The following is a 19232-nucleotide window of genomic DNA, read 5'->3' as shown; positions in this document are numbered from 1 at the left end:
AATATTGCTGTCTTGTGTAGGAATCGCCTTCCCCTAAAGATTCCTGTGAAAGCATCTGTTACACTGTGAGAGTGATGAAAAAGACTGCCCAAGGCCTGTGTTTCCTCAGAATATTACCTTAGATGTGAATTAAACAGGAACTGTGGTACTTGTTTACCAAGAAAAACTTATTTCTTGCTCTACCCATCAAGCAAAATCTCAGGCATCAAGTGATTGAATGTGGAAAGTCTAACCATCTGCTTCTCTAACAAGGTCCATAGGTTCAGCTCCACACAGGCCACTGAGGCAGCCCACACCTGCCTCTTCATGACAGGTGGGATCAGATCTCGTAAGAGCCTACAGTCCCAGAGCTTGGAATTCTACAGTCTAGACACCTGGAGCCCGGAGGCCCAATCTTGTAATAAACACACCAAATCAGAAAGGCAAGGTTGAGAGGTGGGGCCAGCTAGAGAGAGACTTGGGATTTAAAGCTTGCGTGAGGTGTGACTTGGCCATATCCTGCAACCTCAGTGACTTTTGACAAACTGTGGGGCGCACCAAGACAGCAGTGGTCACCACAGGTGAGGCCCGATCTCTGCTAGGGTGGAATGGGGGAGACACCGAAGGAGAGCCTTGGGAGAGTCCATGGAGAACCGGGCAGAGCCCCAGGAATGAGAATGTCTTCTCAACCTCTGCAGTCCTGTGTGGAGGTGGATGAGGGTGGGGAAGCCAGAGAGGAAATCAGGCACTGGGTCCAGGTTTGCATAGATTCCCAGTAAGTGCAAGACTGCTCCGGTCTAGAGTGACAGCTGGTACCATGTACAGTAGGGACATGCTTATTTCATTCTGGGTTCAGAGATCATTTTCCTGCATATTACCACGGGATTAAAAACTGTTTTTCATGACTGGCATGAGCAGAAGTGATAACAAGCAGAACAACAGAGGGCATGGTTTAAGAGACCAAGCGTGTCTTGTTCTGAAATCCTGGGAATGGCTTCCTCTATTTCTCCAACTTCACTGGTGGCTCTGTCTTACGATCTTATGAGGACAATTCCATGGTACCCTTTCCTCACTGGGGTAATGTGTGTGGATCCAAGATCCATGGGTGGGTCGAATGGATTAGGAGCTATAGACCTTCCCCTATATTTTAAGGAGGACTTAAGGGGTTCAGAAGCCCATCTCTTGATGCATGTTAGGCAAGGATAGAACAGCACACGGCTTCAATTCATGCAGTAACCTTGTGATTAGGATCAGATGCTTTGCAATAGAAGTTTGCTTCATTACAAATCCTAGGTTACCTGAGCCACAAGTTCATAGTTGTATAGGTTTTGAACTTCGAGTGTATTGTTATCCTTCTGATAAATTAAGTTTCTAGTATATATGGAGTTTGTATTCAGAATCCTAGAATTCTGGTCATATGCTGTACTTGTTTATCTATTTATTTATTTTATTCTTCTCTCATTAATTACACCCCGACTGCAGTTTCTCCTCTCACCACACTTCCTGTATTGAGTGGTGGAGAAACTCAGTACCATTCAGAGAGCCTTTAGTCCAAATACGTGTCTAGCCATTTCCAAAATCTGTGCATAAATATTTGGAAGAATAGTTTTTATCTACCATGGATGTTTTCATTTCTCAGGAAGGAGGAAGAAGACATTTAGAAGTCTCACTTCTCTCCCCATCTCTACATTCTTGCGACATGATTCCTGCTGTCTTTCTGGCCGTCCTGTGCTTGGGAAGGGCCTCATCTACTCCCTCACCTGATCCCACTCTGGATGCTGAATGGCAGCAGTGGAAGATAAAATATGGAAAAACTTACAGTCTGGTTGGTAATGTTGAAACCGTTCAGAGGGAACGCAGAGTGCTTACTGTTGGGGGCTATGGGCACAACAGAGGCCACAGAAACTGCCTTTCTCTGAAGAATTACCTATACAGATGAGCAATGGATGGTCAGGATCTCTGCTACTAGAGATGTGCCAAATGGTTTGTTTCAGTATCCCGAAATCTCTCTCTCTAGGTTCTCTTTACCTGTTGCAACTGGTATTTGGGCAGCTTGTGTATGGGTTAAAAATAAATATCATCCATTATTGTTATTTCCAGGAGGAAGAAGCACAGAAGAGAGCAGTATGGGAAGAAAATATGAAAATGATCAAATTGCACAATGGGGAGAATGGCCTGGGGAAGAATGGCTTCACCATGGAAATGAACGCCTTTGGTGACATGGTGAGCATGACATTGATAGTTGCACAATGTGCTGGGTGACATGGTGGGTGTGACATGCATTGATGCACAATGTGCTGGGTGACATGGTGGGTGTGACATGCATTGATGCACAATGTGTTGGGTGACACGTTGGGTGTGACATGCATAGCTGCACAATGTGTTGGGTGACACGTTGGGTGTGACATGCATTGATGCACAATGTGTTGGGTGACATGGTGGGTGTGACATGCACTACAATGTGTTGGGTGACATGTGCCGTGTTGGGTGTGACATGCATAGCTGCACAATGTGTTTTTCTCTCCAAATTGTTGCCGTCTTTGTTTTTAAAGATTTATGTGTTTTTCTTTAAAGACTGGTGAAGAATTCAGAAATTTGATGATGAATATCCCAGTCCCCACTCTCAAGAAAGGGAAAAACATCCAGAAACGTCTGGCTGGTGATGTGCCCAAATTTATAAACTGGAGAAAGAAAGGCTATGTCACCTCCGTGCGGAGACAGGTATTAGCATTTCACACGCTCATCAGTTAGGAGGTGACATGTCTGTATGAATCGAGTGAGTTTATTTTCTAATAATATTGTTATTCTTCTTGTGTTTTCATACAGTGCATACGAAACATCTTCATCCACCACTACCTTAGCCTTACAGCCCCACCTAGTGTCCCCGTCACATGTTAAGGGGTCACACCCCTTTTCATGCTGCCTCTAACCTGCAGACATCAGTAGGTCCTACCCTTGTGTGTGTGTGTGGCCAACCACTAGGACCTGAGCGAACAGACATCTGTCAAGTCTCCAAAGAGACTGATGTCCTCTCAGGCTTCCATCAACTGCCAGTGGCTCATTTTCTTACACAGGACTCGGCTCTCTGATTTTGTTTGCTGTTTGTTTGTGGATGATTGTCATGTCTTCTCTGTTTAGGGTAGGTGTACTGCTTGTTGGGCTTTTTCTGTGGCTGGTGCCATAGAAGGACAGATGTTCCGGAAAACCGGCAAACTGATTCCTCTGAGTGTCCAGAACCTAGTGGACTGTTCTAGACCTCAAGGTAACAGGGGCTGTTTTGGAGGCAATACATTCCTTGCCCTGCAGTATGTGAAAGAAAACGGAGGTCTGGAGTCCGAGGCAACCTATCCGTATGAAGAAAAGGCAAGTGGACCTGCTGTGCTATTGTTTCTTCAATCCTGTGATCACAGCACTACCTTAGCGTGGTTATCTATTGATGTGGTTTCCATGTAGCTGATCCTACTTCTGTAGACAAGGAGAACATTTAAAATCTTTATATGGAATATAAATTTCTTCACTATGAAAGTTTCTTATACACAGCAAGACCTAATGGGGTATCACTTGCAACATGAGAGCTAAGTCTCAGTTCCAAATTTTCCAGTAACATTTTATTTCCTGGGGTGATTTATAACAGCCCAGATATGGGGATGCTCAGCCGCAAGGCGAGGAATTTTGTTCTGACTCCTGTTCTCCAGGGCTCAGAGGGAAGTAACCCAGTCTTTTTAACTCTTTCTATTTTTAAGGAAGGGCCCTGCAGGTACAATCTGGAAAATTCTACTGCTAGTATCACAGGCCTTGTGTTAGTACCAAAGAGTGAAAAGGCCCTAATGAATCTTGTGGCAACTATAGGACCCATTTCTGTTGCACTCGACGCAAGACATGATTCCTTCCAGTTCTATAAAGGAGGTAAGCATGTGCTCTTCTAGATATTAATTGAAAATGTGGACACACCTATGGCAGGCATTTCTGTTCAACAGACCATTTTAGTTTATTTTTAGTTTTTAAATATTTATTTATTTATTTATTTATTTATTTATTATGTATATAATATTCTGTCTGGGTGTATGCCTGCAGGCCAGAAGAGGGCACCAGACCCCATTACAGATGGTTGTCAGCCACCATGTGGTTGCTGGGAATTGAACTCAGGTGGCTCTGTTTTATGATCTTATGGGGCTGGAGAGATGGCTCAGAGGTTAAGAGCACTGCCTGATTTTCCAAAGGTCCTGAGTTCAACAGACCATTTTAAAAAAAGTATCAAACATAATTTGAGTATGTGAGTTTCCATATTTTACAGGTATCCATTCAATAATATTATGTGTCATTGGTACTTGGCATGACCTCCCCTTTGCATGCAAACAATTAATAATCCATAAAATTTATTGTTTAACTTAATTTCTCGATTTTCTACGTGTGACATGTCTATAAGATTCTTCATGAGATGGCATTTCTAGAATAAACCTAAAGTGAAATGTGAATTAAGAAATTTATGCTCAGTGGTGCTTGCTGGTGATAGATCATCTTACATGCATATAGATAAGTGTTTATCAATACACTTATTATCACTTGGTTTTTTTCCTGATTCTAATGGGGACCTGTGCCAGGATTCCGGTCAATGACTTATCCGGTTGTCACTGGAGTTTGTATCATTTCAGTGACATCAGAAAATGCCTCCGTGATGGCTGCTGACTATTGTCAGGCTCCCGGGGCCTCCCCCTGGTCACCGATGCTATTTTCCAGGCATATATCATGAGCCAAACTGCAGTAGTACTACAGTCACCCATGCCATGCTAGTGGTCGGCTATGGCTTTGAAGGAAGAGAGGCAGACGGCAGGAAGTACTGGCTGGTCAAGAACAGGTACAGACTGCTCAGATTATTTGTATTCCAGGTTGGGAGGAGATTTTTCTGTTTCTAGAGGCAACTTTTGGGGTGGGAGTTCTTGTCTCCACGATCTTAGGCACTGAGCTATCTCCAGCCTCAATCCTGGCTTTCAGTGGATTCTGGACTTGAATTCCAGTCCTCTATGGCCAGAACTTGATCCTCTGAGCTGTCCCTATGCCCTGAGCAACCCGCTCATGCTGTGTGGTCACAGTGTTCATATTCAGCTACTGGTTTTGTTAGGTTCTAATATCACATCTGTGCCACTGATTTTCTAAAATCGGACACAAAAAATGTCACCTCCGGACCACCCATATGGATGGAAAGTTGTCCCATCTCTTCCTTGCTGTGGTTTTCACAGTCTTGTGTGAGGTTCCCAAGACTTGGTTTCTAAGAGTTGATCTTCTGCTTCTTCTGATGCTTTCTATTAAGCTGGCCTCTGGGTCAGTGCTCAAAAGAGGAGTTATTATAATAATCAACGGTGCTGTGTTATTTTTACTAAGGGGAAAACACATTTCCTTTCAGCATGGGTAAAAAGTGGGGCATTAGAGGCTACATGAAGATCGCCAAGGACCAGAAAAACCACTGTGGAATTGCTACATATGCCATGTACCCTACAGTGTGACCGGCTCGGTGGTGACAAGGAAGAAATGGACGAAAGACAGTATGTACAGAACAGGCACTTCCTTCTCCAAGCAAGCAGTCACTGCTCTGTGCATAAGACACTTCGGCCACTGATGAGCCAGTTGTGATGTGAATTTTGTGACATACTTACTCTAGTAAGACATGATCACTGCTGTAATTGATGCTGTACACTGATTTGTATTTGTGTTTTCTGTAATGACTTGATTTTTATATTTCACTATATCAAATGATGTCTTCTAAATTAAAGGTTTCTCTAAGTGTTTCTCAGTCATTTGAGATTCATCTATTGAAAATTCTGTTTAGATCTATACAACATTTTAAAATTGGATCATTTGTTATTGTTGTTTTGATATTCAGTTTCTTGAGTTCTCTTTATATATTTTGGATATTAGCTGCTGCTGTAAGGACTAGCTGTCAGCAGCTCAGGAATTGACAGGGAGCCATGAAGTTGGCAGACTAATCACTCAATTGACTTTGAGAGAGAGAGAGAGAACACTCACTTACTCACTCACTCATACACTTCTCCAACATATCAGGATTTCATCTAGAGTGCCGGTAATTGGCAAGCCTTCAGCAGGTCAGAGGAACGTAAGAGGAGATGTAGAGTAGACAACTACTGGACAGACAGACACACAAGGAATTTTCTTAGGACCAAGGCTCAGTTATTCATTATTGTTTTACTTTTCTTGTTTGTTCTACTCTATTCCCTTTCTGATCTGTTCTTCTATCCTGATGTGTTCCTGCTATATTTCCTGATGACTTCCTTCTACTACTTCCTGATGTCCACCGTCTGTTATTTTTCCCTTACAGCTTATATACTCCAGCAAACTTTTTCAAGCAGTATAAAAGTTACAATGTGGTTACATTCTATTTTTTTAGCGAACAAATGCAATGAATACAAGTAAAACCACAATGTTTTCCATATCCCTCACATGATCAAACATTTTACATATTACAGGTGAAAACCAAGTTATTTCCAAGAACCCACATACACCCATTTCCAAGCAATTTGTTATAGCTTAGCAAAATGTAAACAAGCAAGGTTATTTGTCTCAGCCAATTCATTTACTGGCAGGCTGCATTTTGCAGCTACAAAGACAGGACCAATCATTTTGTTATTTACCTCAAAAGATAATCTTACAATAATTTTAAAAGAATCACAAATCTACGCTTTTATATATGAAAACATTCAGCCAGGTCTTCTTTAAATCTTAGGGTGTGTGCCCATTCACCAACAGTTTTTAATCAAGAAGCTGAGGGAAGAAACTGGTACAAGAAAATAATCATCACCTTTGATCATGCACCCACCTTAACAGGAAAGGAACATCAGCTAGCAATAGCCAGGCTGCCATTGTTTTTATTCCCTGACCTTAATGAGCACCTAGCTCAATTATAAAAAGTGTGCCTTCCTAAACTTTAAATTGTTCCCCCAAGATTTTCTACCTCAAAGTCATTATCAAAAACATCCTAGCCCAACCTTAAGTCATTACTAAAAGCTTTGTTTTGGCTATGTTGCACACCGAAACCTGTGAACACATTCCCCAACATTCAGATGGAAAGAACTTGAACTAAGCTACCTCTGGAACTCAGTTGTCTTCATTGATTATCTCCTAACTCGTAAACCCTAGCTGTGACTCATTCTTGACTCTACTTTCTACCCTCTGCGGCTCGTGTACTCTCAGGGTCAGTGGCAACACTGTCTGTCTCCTGCCTTTATTTGTGTTACTTTTCCCACTAAACTAACGTCTACCACAATCCTTTACTACATTTGTTAGAAACCCTTGATCATCAAAACTCTATTCAAATTAACATTATCATATAAACTCATTACATCAGTTAAACAGTACAGCTTAAGAGGAAATAATCTTCATAATATTCCACAGGCAAAACTGCCCAGTAGAATAGGGTGTTTCCATAGACAACCACACTACATTAAAGCAGTGTAGATCCCCGCACACCCACTCACACCATTTCAGACACCAGAGAAAAACGTCAGCAACAAAACATGTAAAGGCGAAGCAGCAGCAAGAACTATTCTGGTGCCAGGCGGTGGTGGCGCACGCCTCTAATCCCAGCACTCGGGAGGCAGAGGCAGGCGGATCTCTGTGAGTTCGAGACCAGCCTGGTCTACAAGAGCTAGTTCCAGGACAGGCTCCAAAACCACAGAGAAACCCTGTCTCGAAAAACCAAAAAAAAAAAAAAAAAAAAAAAAAAAAAAAAACCAAAAAAAAAAAAAAAAAAAAAAAAAAAAAAAAAAAAAAAAAAAAAGAACTATTCTGGCGCTGAAGCCCTTAGGAGCTCACCTACCTGAGATCAACCCATTAGTGCTTACTCTCCAGTAAACCAATCTCTGGAATCTCGATTGCCACCTGCAGCTCCTCTGATGTAGCCACCTGCAATTGGGCCTCTATTGGATGTGGAGTTGGTAAAAATCTTAATCCTATTCTGTATGCTGCTGCCTTGTCTAAAGGATGGTGTCCTTTACCTTACAGAACTTTTCAGTTTTATAAGGTTGTATTTATCATCAGTTGAGCTTAGTGCCTACGCTATCAGTATTCTGTTCAGAAAGTCTTCTCCTGTGCCGATGAGTTCAAGGCTATTCTCCACTTCCGCTTCCAACAGTTTGTGTATCTGGTTTTATTTGGTGGATTTTTGATACGCTTGGATTTGAGTTTGCGGCAGGGTGAGAGATATGGATCTATTTACATTTTCTACATGTAGACATGATGTTTAACCACGCCATCTGTTGAAGATGCTATCTTTTTTTCCATTGTGTGTTTCTGACTTCTTTAGAAAAAAACAGGTGTCCATATATGTGTGTATATTTATGTCTGGGTTTTCAATTTGATCCCATGATCAACATGTTTATTTTTATGCCAATACCATTTAGTTTTTATTACTACAGCTCAGTAGCATAAGTTGAAATCTGGAATGATGAGATCTCCAGTAATTCTTTTTATTGTCTCAGGACTATTTTAGATAACTTATTTTTTCCATATAAAATTGAGAATTGTCCTTTCAAGGTCTGTGGAGAATTGTGTTGGAAATTGGATGAGGATTGTGTTGAATCTGTAGATCAATTTTGGTAGGATGGCTATTTTTAGTATGTTAACTCTACCAAGCCACTAGCATGAGGGATCTTTCTATCTTATGATATCTTCTTCAGTTTCTTTCTTCAATGTCTTAAGGTTTTTTTTTTAAATCATACAAGTCTTTCATTTGCTTGGTTAGAGTTATCCCAAGATATTTTATATTATTTGAAGCTATCGTAAAAGATCTTGCTGCCCTGATTTCTTCCTCATTCTGTTTGTCATTTGTATCTAGGAGGGTGTCTGACTTTTGTGAACTAATTTTGCATTTATCAGTTGTAAGTGTTCTCCACTAGAAATTTAAGGATCATTAGGTTTACTATCATACCATCTATAAACAGCAATATTAATTATCAGGGAAATGCAAATCAAAACTACTTTGAGATCCCATCTTACACCTGTTAGAATGGCTAAGATCAATAATACAAGAGACAGCCCATGTTGATGAGGATGTAGAGCAAAGGGAACACTTTTCAACAGCTGGGAGGAGTGCAAACTTGTACAGCCACTATTGGAATGAATGTTACATTTCCTATAATGTTGGGAATTGATGTACCTCAAGATCCAACTACACTACTCTTGAGCATATATTCAAAGGATACTCCATCCTGCTACACACACTTGCTGAACCATGTTCATTGTGACTTCATTGGTTTGTTTTATCTAATTTTGACATTATAGTTTTTATTTTTATCTTATTATATTTTACTTTGTTATATTTTTTAAAAAAATGAATGACTGAATCAATGAATGAAAACCTAGACACCAACGTAAAAGTGAACAACAGAACTGTCGTTTATACCTACTGGTCTAGGGAAAATCAGTTTACTCCAAAGGAGTGTCACTGGATATATTAAATAATCCACGGCAAGTCTCATGTTCAGGAGTAGTTGGTTGACATATAACGGACTCCACTGTGTGTGTGTGCGCGCACGCGCTTTTATTTATTTATAATTCGGTGTTTTATCCCCCTTCCTGGGATATTGTTTCACTTTTGCTATGCTTTGTGGGATTGTGTTGTCATGTTGAGTTTTTGTTTATTTTTCTGAGAAAGAAATTAAAGTTGAGTGGGTAGAGAAAGGGTGTCTGGAAGAACTTGGGAGAAGAATATAGTCAAAATACATCTAAATTTAAATAATAAAAACAAAATTAAATAAATAGAGGAGAGAATCTGGAAGAACTTAGAGGATGGGAAGAATAAGTCAAAATAGATTTAAATTTAAATAGTATAAACAAATTAAATAAATAGCTCCTTATAATATTCTGAGTTTCTTTGCTGTCTGTTGTAGTATTTCCCTGTTCGTTTCTGATTCTTATTGAGTCTGTGGATTTCACACCATGCATCCTAATCCTGCTCATCCTCATCCCCTTGCCTCTGTCTTTGTGACCCCCTCCTCAAAACAAAACAGAATTTAAAGGAATAGCCAAAAACAAAACAAAACAAGCAAAAAAAATCTCATCATGGAAGCTGTAGTATGGCCTAGTGAGTCACATAGTATACCCCTTTGAAATGGCTTGAGACCTTTGGCTTCTGCTACCCCATTGACAAAGGGCCCTCACTGGGACTCTGCCTGGATATCCTGTCATTGTTCTGTGTCATGGAGGTTCTGTAGCTTTGAATCTGCAGATCTGGCCCCTCCACATAATCCAGTAGCTCATAGATGAGGCAAATGTTGGACTAGACTAACTCATAGCCTAGGTTCTGGCCTTGGTTTGGTCAGCCTGCCATCATCCTGTCTTTGTCAGGTAGTGCCTGCTTTTAAAGCTATGTTTCTTGTATACACGAGCTAGAGAGATTTCACTTTTTGGTCTATTCGGTCTGTGTCTTTTGATTAGATATTTGAGGCTATTAATATTTAATATTATTATTGAAATGTTTGTGTTAATTGTGGTCATTATGTTGATTATTATTTTTTTTTAATGTGTGCTCACTGTATTTTGTGTTTTTAATCATGGTTTGTATTTCTGTCCACAGTCTCTTTTGGCCATACTCAGAGAAAGGAATCTCTTTCTATGTGACCAATTTCTCATGAATTGACACACTTCACAATGTAGGAAATATTCCTTTCCAATCTTTAACTTTCGTCCTTGATCTGCAAGGAGAGGAGGTATCCATCCTTCCAGTACCCAAGTCAGATGTCACCCTGAGTTCACATTGAAGTGCAAACCAGCCTTTAGCCACCAGGGGGTGCATAGTCTCTGTTTATTGGACTTAGGTATGGTTGCTGAATAGTATTAATGTCACCAAATGGTTTAACCTACATAATAATTTTGCACATCTTAACAAATTTTTTAATGGTCACTTTCATTTTGATCCAGAAAGGCAAAGTGGAAATAGTATTGTAGGCAGAGTGCCAGGGTATCCCTTTTTATGACTGATTCAAAGGATAACGTATAATAGCAATCTCCCCTGGTGTAAAAATTTATGGAATCTTTCTGGAGCCAGCAGTTAGTGATGAATTCCAGAAATCCATCAATAGCAATCCACTAGTTTGACTGCCAATAGGATATTTCTGTAAGTGCTTTCTGAAAAAAATGTTGACTTTCCACACAGATATTAGAATTGGGGGTGATTTCTGAAGACCTTCCTTGTTAGAGAGAGGAAGGAAATCAAATATTTTTCTTCTTCTTCTTCTTCTTCTTCTTCTTCTTCTTCTTCTTCTTCTTCTTCTTCTTCTTCTTCTTCTTCTTCTTCTTCTTCTTCTTCTTCCATTCAAATATTTACACTTACTTCCCTCCTTCCAATGCCCTCCCGCTCCCCCACACTCCCTCCTCCCTCTTCCTTCCTGCTTGAGAGAGGGCAGGGAACCCTGCCCTATGGGAAGTTCAAGGCCCTCCCCGCTATATACACTATACACTAGGGTCCCAAAAAAGCCAGAACATGCCATAAAAACAAGTTCCAGTGCCTTTATCAATGGCTTCTCAGTCATCCCCCATTGTCAGCCACAATCAGAGAGTCCGGTTTGATCACGTGCTCCTTCAGTCTGGGTCCAGCTGTATTTGGTGAGCTCCCATTAGAACAGGCACACTGCCTCAGATGGTGGACCAACCCTTCGCGGTACTGACTTCCTTGCTTGTCTTCTCCCTCCTTCCTTGGACAGCAGAGGAGAGGGTGCCTGAACTGTCCTTGCCCCACTGTCACACTGATGATTATCTCAAATATCACCATAGACTCTTCGTCCGGCAACGGATGGAGATAGAGACAAGACCCTCATCAGAGCAACGGTCTGAGCTCCCAAGATCCCGTTGAAAGGCAGAAGGAAATCAAATCTTCAGCCTGGCTGTAAACAGCCTTTGGCTGGCTCTTTTCCTTTTTAAGGACCTCTATAAAGACCACACAGTAAGCTATGTAAGATGATTTAGGTTTCTCTCCATCTGACTTGGAATGTGTCCAGGACAGTCCTTCAAAATGATGCCCACAAAATGAGTCCATCATGGGGATGGAGAGGTGACTGCAAAGTTTGCTGTTCGATAACAAACGATCATTTACAATCATCAGAGAAGATTAACCACACATCTGAAGAGGCGTTTACTTCGTCCACACCCGAGCAAAGAGCTGATGCAGCCTGTGAAAATGCTCCCTCCTGGCTGAGACATGAAATTATCAAAAGATCCTAGACAGCAGAACTCACGAGCCACACTTAAGAGCAAAAACAAATTAAAGCTGATTTTTTGTGGCATGTAGAATATAATTCTCTTTTTTACAGTACTGCATCATGAAGCTCAGGGGAGAGTCCTGGGGTAAGGAGGGATGTTGTGCTTTGTGCAAAGTCCTCTGCACTTTGTGTGTGACTCAAAAAGAAGAAGAAAGGGAAGAAAGTAACCAATCTGTTAGGGAAAAACCTGACATGAATTCTCCATGGGACTGGGTTTGACATTTCATAACAAGAGGCCATTTTGGAAGCCTGGCCACCCTTGGTGCAAGAAGGGTGCTTTCCTTTACACGTGAAATGACTTTTTGTGGCTAGGGCTTCAGAGCAGCAGTGATTCTTCCAGGGCAGTGAAGCCTGGTGGTGGTTTTCAGATGTGGAGGATGTTCCTGTGACTCATCCCGCAACAGTTCTTATATGCAAGGCAAGATACCCCTCATGAGTAATTTTTCATTGTTTGATTTGACAGATGAGTTTATTTCACCAAGGAAGAGCACAGGTGTGAACTTACGTGGAGAGACTATACAGCAGAAGGAAGTTGGATGTGAACCTCCCACCCACCTGAACCGTGTGTGAGAGCAGCAGAGCAGGTGTGTCCTTTGCCCCAGTGATGATGCTCCTGAACCGAGCGTGAGAACACTAGCAAGGCTCTGAGTCGGCAGAGCAGGGGTGCTCTTTGCTCCAGTGATGATGTTCCCTGTTGACGACCATTTTCCTGTTGGTTGGGTCTATCGTTTAAGGCTCAGAAAGTGCCTCACCTCAGGAACCAAATTCCTGACTCACTGGGATTCAGAGTGATGAAGTTCTGTACAAATCACAATCCCAAAGATCTTAGACAACAACGAGGACCCTAAGAGAGACATACATGGATCTAATCTACGGGTAGTAGAAAAAGACAGGATCTACTGAGTAAATTGGGAGCATGGGGACCTTGGGAGGGGTTTGAAGCAGAGGGGAGAGGCAGAGAGGGAAGCAGAGAAAAATGTAGAGCTCAATAAAAATCAATAAAAAAATGTGTACAATGGTACCACCAGCTATTTTTTCAGTATGGATGAAGAAAATTTCACAAGATACCAAGGCTAGATTAAGTGACACTGGCAATATGGCACTGAGAGATGGAGAAGCAGCTTTCTCCAGGAACCTCCCTGGTAGATTGCTTAGTCCCAAGTGGTCAACCCCAAACACTGGTGTGTAAGATCACCAACATGGAATCACTGTGCTGTGTGATGTGTGTGTGTTTAATATATTTTTACATAAGTAGCAATGGTAATTAAGGAAGAAATCAAGAATTTGAGAAGGAGTGGGGGATATGCAAGGGTATCAGGGGAAATGGAGAAGTAAAATGATGCAAACATAATATTCATATATAAAATTCAGAGAAAAATAAATATTAAAAATGTATTTGTTAGTAAATTTTGAGAAAATGGAAATTTTTAATCACTATATTCTTGGTACATTTGATGCTTTCCTTTTTCTGGATGTTTCTCCATTTCTAGGAATTAATTTATTACATTATTTTTATTGTAATATTGTTTGGAAGATAGTAACAAATGTTGTGGGTAAGCACACACAATACACACAATAGATTGCCATATGTGTATGGATTCATAAAACAAGGGAATTATTGTTAATTATGCAATAAAATATGGACTTACATAGAGCAATAGTGGACATTAGTGAATTTGAATAATGTCTGTGTGGCTTGAGGCTTAATATCTTGGGTTTAAGATATATTACTATAAAAGATTCATTGGATGTGCATACACACACAAACATACACAGAGACAGAGAAACAGACACACATGCACACATACTCACACATGGAGATAATATGAAACAGTTACTGTGTAATGGAACAACTGTATATGACCCCAGAGGCTAACAAAACATCCAGCACCAGTAATGAGTTACTTCTTTTGTAAGTATTAGCCAGTAAGGTTCCCTATACCTCAAACATTATAGGCTATAGCCAATTCTCTTGAAATTTTTAATTAAATAATAAAAAATAAACAAAACAAAATAATAAATAAATAAAAAATATTACCTGAAAAAAAGAATAAGCCATGTGATTTCTAATAGTGATTTATGAATAATTTTATCAGATGTTCAATTTGTTGCCTGAAGTATCTGTCAGTAATGAGAATGTGTTTGGTTCATACAAGATCTGGTTGGTAGAGATTAACATTGAAGTTGGAGAAAACAAATCACTGAAAGGAAAAGAGCCCAAGAAGGAAAACACACACACACACACACACACACACACACACACACACACACAACAGAGACCCATTAATTCTCACACTCAGGAATCACATGAAAATACTCAACTGGAAGTCATAATACATATGAAGAGGACCCAGTGCAGACCTGTCCTAGACATGCTTCCTCAGTCTCTATGAACTCACATGAGCTTTGCTCATGTTGATTTAAGAGGACCTTTTTAATATCCATCTACTCTGGCTCATACTACCATTGCCTAGCATATCTTGAAGGCACTGCACCACTGTAGATGAAGGTTTGTGCCTGTCTTGATGTTTCTATTTCTCTTTGAATAGTGCACAGAGTACATTTCTGTACCAAAGATGCTAGAACATAGGGGTGAAGACCATATGTATGCACCAGCTCTATTTTTCCATGTTCAGTGAGTTGTGTAGACCTTGTCTTCAGCAATGTAGCTTGCTGTTAGTTTGTGGAGAGCAGCCTATAGTCTTAACATTAGCCTGGGTTGTTTTGGGGACTCCTATGAATACCCTTTGACCAACAACTCTATTAGATGAAACCCAATTCAGGTACTGTCCAGTTGGGGCTATGTCTCCTCCTTTATTTGGCAATTTCATTTAGATTACTTCCATATATGTACATATTTTAGGAAGTTTCTATTGAATTATATTCTCATACTACCACTCAGATGTCCCTTAATTCCCCCCCCCATGCTGTTTTCTACCCACCTCTCATTTTATCCTCCAGTTCAAGCCCCTAGTCATCCATAACTATCTATTCTATTTTTCTTTCCTAACGCGATCTACCTGTTTCCTCTAGTCCCTTACTTTATACCTAACTTCTGTGGCTCTAGAGGTTGTAGCTTGGTTATCATAGACTTAACAACTAATATCCACTTTTAAGCAAACACATGTCATATGTATATTTCTGAATTGGGGATACCTCACTCAGGATGATGTTTTCTAGCTCTGATTATTTGTCTTAAAATTCCAAGATATCATTTTTACATGGCTAAGTAATAATCCATCGTGTAAATTAACCAAATATTATTTACTCATTCTTGTGAGGGACATCTGGAGTGTTTCTAATTCCTGGCTATTATGAATAGAGCAGCAGTGAACATGGGTAAGCAAGTGTCTCTGTGGTAGGATGAAGCATCCTTTGGGTATATGACCAATAGTCGCAACTAGATCTTGAGAAAGACTGGTTTTCATAATCCTTAGGGATGGCACACTGAGTTTTGTAGTGACATTATAAGTTTTCATTCTTACCAACATTGTACGAGTGATCCCCTTACTCCAAATTCTTGTTGTTCTGGTGCAGAGATGGGGTGAGACTGGAGAACTGTGTTTGGAGGAGAGGAGGGAGTGCCTCAACTATCTTACCTGTTTCCCTAATCCATTCAGCTGGTGTGTTTATAGGGAATTGCCTGCTGTTGTAGGGTCCTTGGGATAATGGGATGGGGGGGGCAGGAAGGAAGGTTGGAGAAGGTTTCTGTGATCCTTTGGGGATGGGAGTCAGGCAGGAAAGAAAAACTGCTGCAGATGTTCTACTACAGATCAAAGGATGAGATTGGAGGGACTGGGACTGGAGGAGCAGAAGGAGAGATGAAAAGATAGCCTACTGCTTCCCTGGTAGGAGTGGCCTTTGCCTGAAGGAGGTCCCTGCTAGAGCTGGGGCTGGGAAGAAGGAAGGAGTTGCAGGAGGTAAATTAGGATCCACAGGAAATGGGGTCAAGGGGCGAAGAAGGCTGTAGCAAGTGTTCTTTTGTAGAGCTGGGAAGGTGCTGATGGATTGGGTGGAAAGAAAGTCAGCTTTTAAAGATTTAAACATATAGCTTCTTAAGATTTGCGATCTTTAAGATTTAAGGCATTAAATTTAGCATTTTAATCTTGAGCTTAAGACAACTTTTCTGCTAAGTAACAGAATGTTTAGAAGTACCTCAGAAATGATCACAGAAAATCCTGAAGGAGAAAACATTTGAGTTTTTCCATATAAGTATGAGAAATTACATATTCAGTTGATACCATAAATAAAACAAAAATGTAGCACAGAGCTGTACCAATAAAACCAACTTGGTACTGGAACATGAAACAGACAAGTAAATGAACGGAATGGAGTAGAGGAGTCGGATATAAGTGAGCACACCTGTACCTACGTTACTTTTTACCAGGATGCAAAAAGAGGTACATTGAAAAAAAAAACCAGCATCATCAACATATGGTGGTGGAAAGCCTTTACTGGCAGAAAAATGAAACTGGATGCTTGTATTTCATCCTGAACACAACTCAACCCTCAACAGATTAAAGATCTGAGCCTAAACCCTCAGGAATGGAAACTTTCAGAAAAGAGTAGGATGTATAAACTTCACCCTAGCAGCACAGGAAGGCCTATCTCCAGGACTGTGTAGCACAGGAACTAAGATCGACTTCTGACAAACAGGAGTTTACTCGAGTACAGTTTCTGTGCAGCAAAGAAAACTTTGAGTTGAGTTGAGGCAGCCCACACCATGGGAAATAATACTCACCGGCTGTACATCCCACAGAAGATTAGTGTCTTTATTAAAGCATGCAAGCTCTTCCTTCAGCTATGATTCTGATGAGTTTTCATCTGTATGACTTGGACTTTTTCTCTTGTAGCATAGTTTTCAATACACTTTCTACCTTATGCATACTTAGTGTTTTAATTGTGATATGCTCTGGTGTATCACAGAAAAGATATGTGTGATCTTTTCTGGCACTGTCTACTTGGTGTTCTCTGTGCTTCTTGTAGATGTATGGATATGTCTTTCCTTAGTTTGACTTTTCTCCAACAATGCTGAAGACCTGGTCGATGCCATTGATTTGGGATTCTTCTCCCTCTTTCATGTCTAAAGTGAGAAGGTTTGTGCTTTTCACTATGAGTGACATTTTCTCTATGTTGCTTTCCTGTGTTTTACTTTTTTCACATTCCTTGCTGATTTGGTCTAGATTCTCTAATTTATTTTTGAGTCCTGATATTCTGTCTTCTGTTTGATTAATTATACTTGTAAGTTATTCCTTTGAATTTCCTGCCTTTCTTTTAGTTTTATTTTCATTTCAGATTGAGTCATCTTCAGTGTACTATCTTATCTACTTAGTGCATGGTATTTTCAAATCCTGTCTTGTCTTTGTCATTTTCACCATGCTTTGTGTTTTCTTGGGCATCACCCATGCCTTTATTCTTCTTAATTTCATTCTCCTTAATTTCAGTTATCTATTTTTTTGAGTCTACTTTAAACTCTTTGAATTTGTTGTTGAAGTTTATGACTGTTCTTTTAAGTTATGCATCTTAGGAGCCATCCTATGAAACCTAGGTCCTTTCCACCAAATGAGTTGTCATAAATGTCAGTGAGTAACCAACAGGACTTTAAATGTCTGGGGATTTGGAAGACTTCAGAAATGATTCATATTGATAAAAGATGGAAATTTTGGAATAATCTACCAAGAAACAACACTTGAAATAGTCTTAGTGATATGATTATGTGTTGTTTTAATGAATGAAGGCTTCAGGTTTACAATGTGCCTAAGCTAGGCATTTTCCTCCATTGTTACTCTCTTGAGTTCCTTCCTGATTTATATCACTTATTTGTCTGATTTATACCACTTATATGTCTAATTTATATCACTTATATGTCTACTATGTAGAGAGAAAATCATATATATTAAGTTCACATTTGTAGAAAGCCTGAAATCACAGAGTGTCCAAGTAGCCTGATAAACACTGAGAGATATTGTATCGTATTTATCACTTTGAACTTTGACAATGGATCTGTAAGTTTTGCTTCATATGGTGAGATTATGTCAGCTTGACACAAGCTAGGGTTATTTGGGAAGAAGAGACTTCAATTGAGAAATGACTCTATCACAATGGTATGTTTGAAAGTCTTTGGAGCATTTTTATTTTATTAATGATTGATGTGGGAGGATCCAGCCTGTGTGTGGGGTTACCGCTGGACCAGTATCTTTGAATTGTTGAAGCTGAGTGAACAAACCACGGAGAACAAAGTAGATGCAAGATTCCTCCAGGATCTCTGCTTCTGTCTTTGCCCCCAGGCCTCTACTCCATTTCTTGCTACAGCTCCCTTCAGTGGTAGAAGGATATGTTGTTGGTCATGATGTTTATCATAGCAACAGAAGAGCTGCTGATACAAAGTTATTGTGAAGAGTAGATCAAATCATAACAACACTGTTTGGAAAGAGCCAGGAACACAGATTCTCAATGTAGGGTAAGAATTTTTGTTCCAGTGATCAAGGTGCCAATAGCATGATGTTGGAAGCAGCACAATTTGAAAATTTAAGGAATATGATTTTTGATGTTTAGAGAACCTGAAAGTAAATATGAAAGACAAAAAATTAGATTAGTTTTTCTTATAAAATGCATTCCCTTTTCCAATTACCCCCTTCTCCAATGTTCCACCTCCCACCAATGATAGCTGCCCACATTGTGTTCAGAGTCTCATGGACTCCCTTGTCTCATGACTTGAAAGAAGATTTCCAAGGCCTGATACTGAACAATCTATGGCTGTTTGTGGAGAGCAGTCCTTGTGCCATAAACTCTATTTAAAAACACTCTATACATGAACATGCAAACCAACACTACACACAAGCAAATAGGATTGCACTTTTTGTTAATTTTACCTAGCTGTGATACCTATGGATCACTACAATGGCTACCATAGAGAGATATTCCCAAAAGTACCATACTGGTGCTTTTATCTTGGTGGTAACCAACTGCTGTTTCATTGGAAGTATG

General features: G+C 40.1%; 1 protein-coding gene across 1 annotated transcript; it reads left to right on the top strand.

The window, feature by feature from the left end:
• Window positions 1–1678: 1678 nt before the first annotated feature.
• Window positions 1679–5480, top strand: LOC126502915 (cathepsin M-like). The gene is made up of 7 exons (XM_050144287.1): window positions 1679–1804; window positions 2080–2202; window positions 2554–2700; window positions 3118–3342; window positions 3723–3885; window positions 4717–4834; window positions 5381–5480. The coding sequence occupies exons 1-7, from the start codon at window positions 1679–1681 to the stop codon at window positions 5478–5480; spliced, it is 1002 nt and encodes a 333-aa protein (XP_050000244.1).
• The last annotated feature ends 13752 nt before the right edge of the window (window positions 5481–19232 follow it).

The sequence above is a fragment of the Alexandromys fortis genome, unplaced genomic scaffold, assembly GCF_014885135.2.
Source record: "Alexandromys fortis isolate MF-2015 unplaced genomic scaffold, M_Fortis_MF-2015_v1.1 scaffold_1, whole genome shotgun sequence".
Classification (NCBI taxonomy): Eukaryota; Metazoa; Chordata; class Mammalia; order Rodentia; family Cricetidae; genus Alexandromys; species Alexandromys fortis.
This window is presented reverse-complemented; position numbering and strand designations above follow the sequence as displayed.

Bases quoted from the DNA above. Each gene is read 5' to 3' on its own strand.
- LOC126502915 (XM_050144287.1), top strand. From the start codon at position 1,679: ATGATTCCTGCTGTCTTTCTGGCCGTCCTGTGCTTGGGAAGGGCCTCA. The intron at 3,343-3,722 runs GCAAGTGGACCT...TCTATTTTTAAG, and splicing joins CCTATCCGTATGAAGAAAAG to GAAGGGCCCTGCAGGTACAA. The intron at 4,835-5,380 runs GTACAGACTGCT...ATTTCCTTTCAG, and splicing joins TACTGGCTGGTCAAGAACAG to CATGGGTAAAAAGTGGGGCA.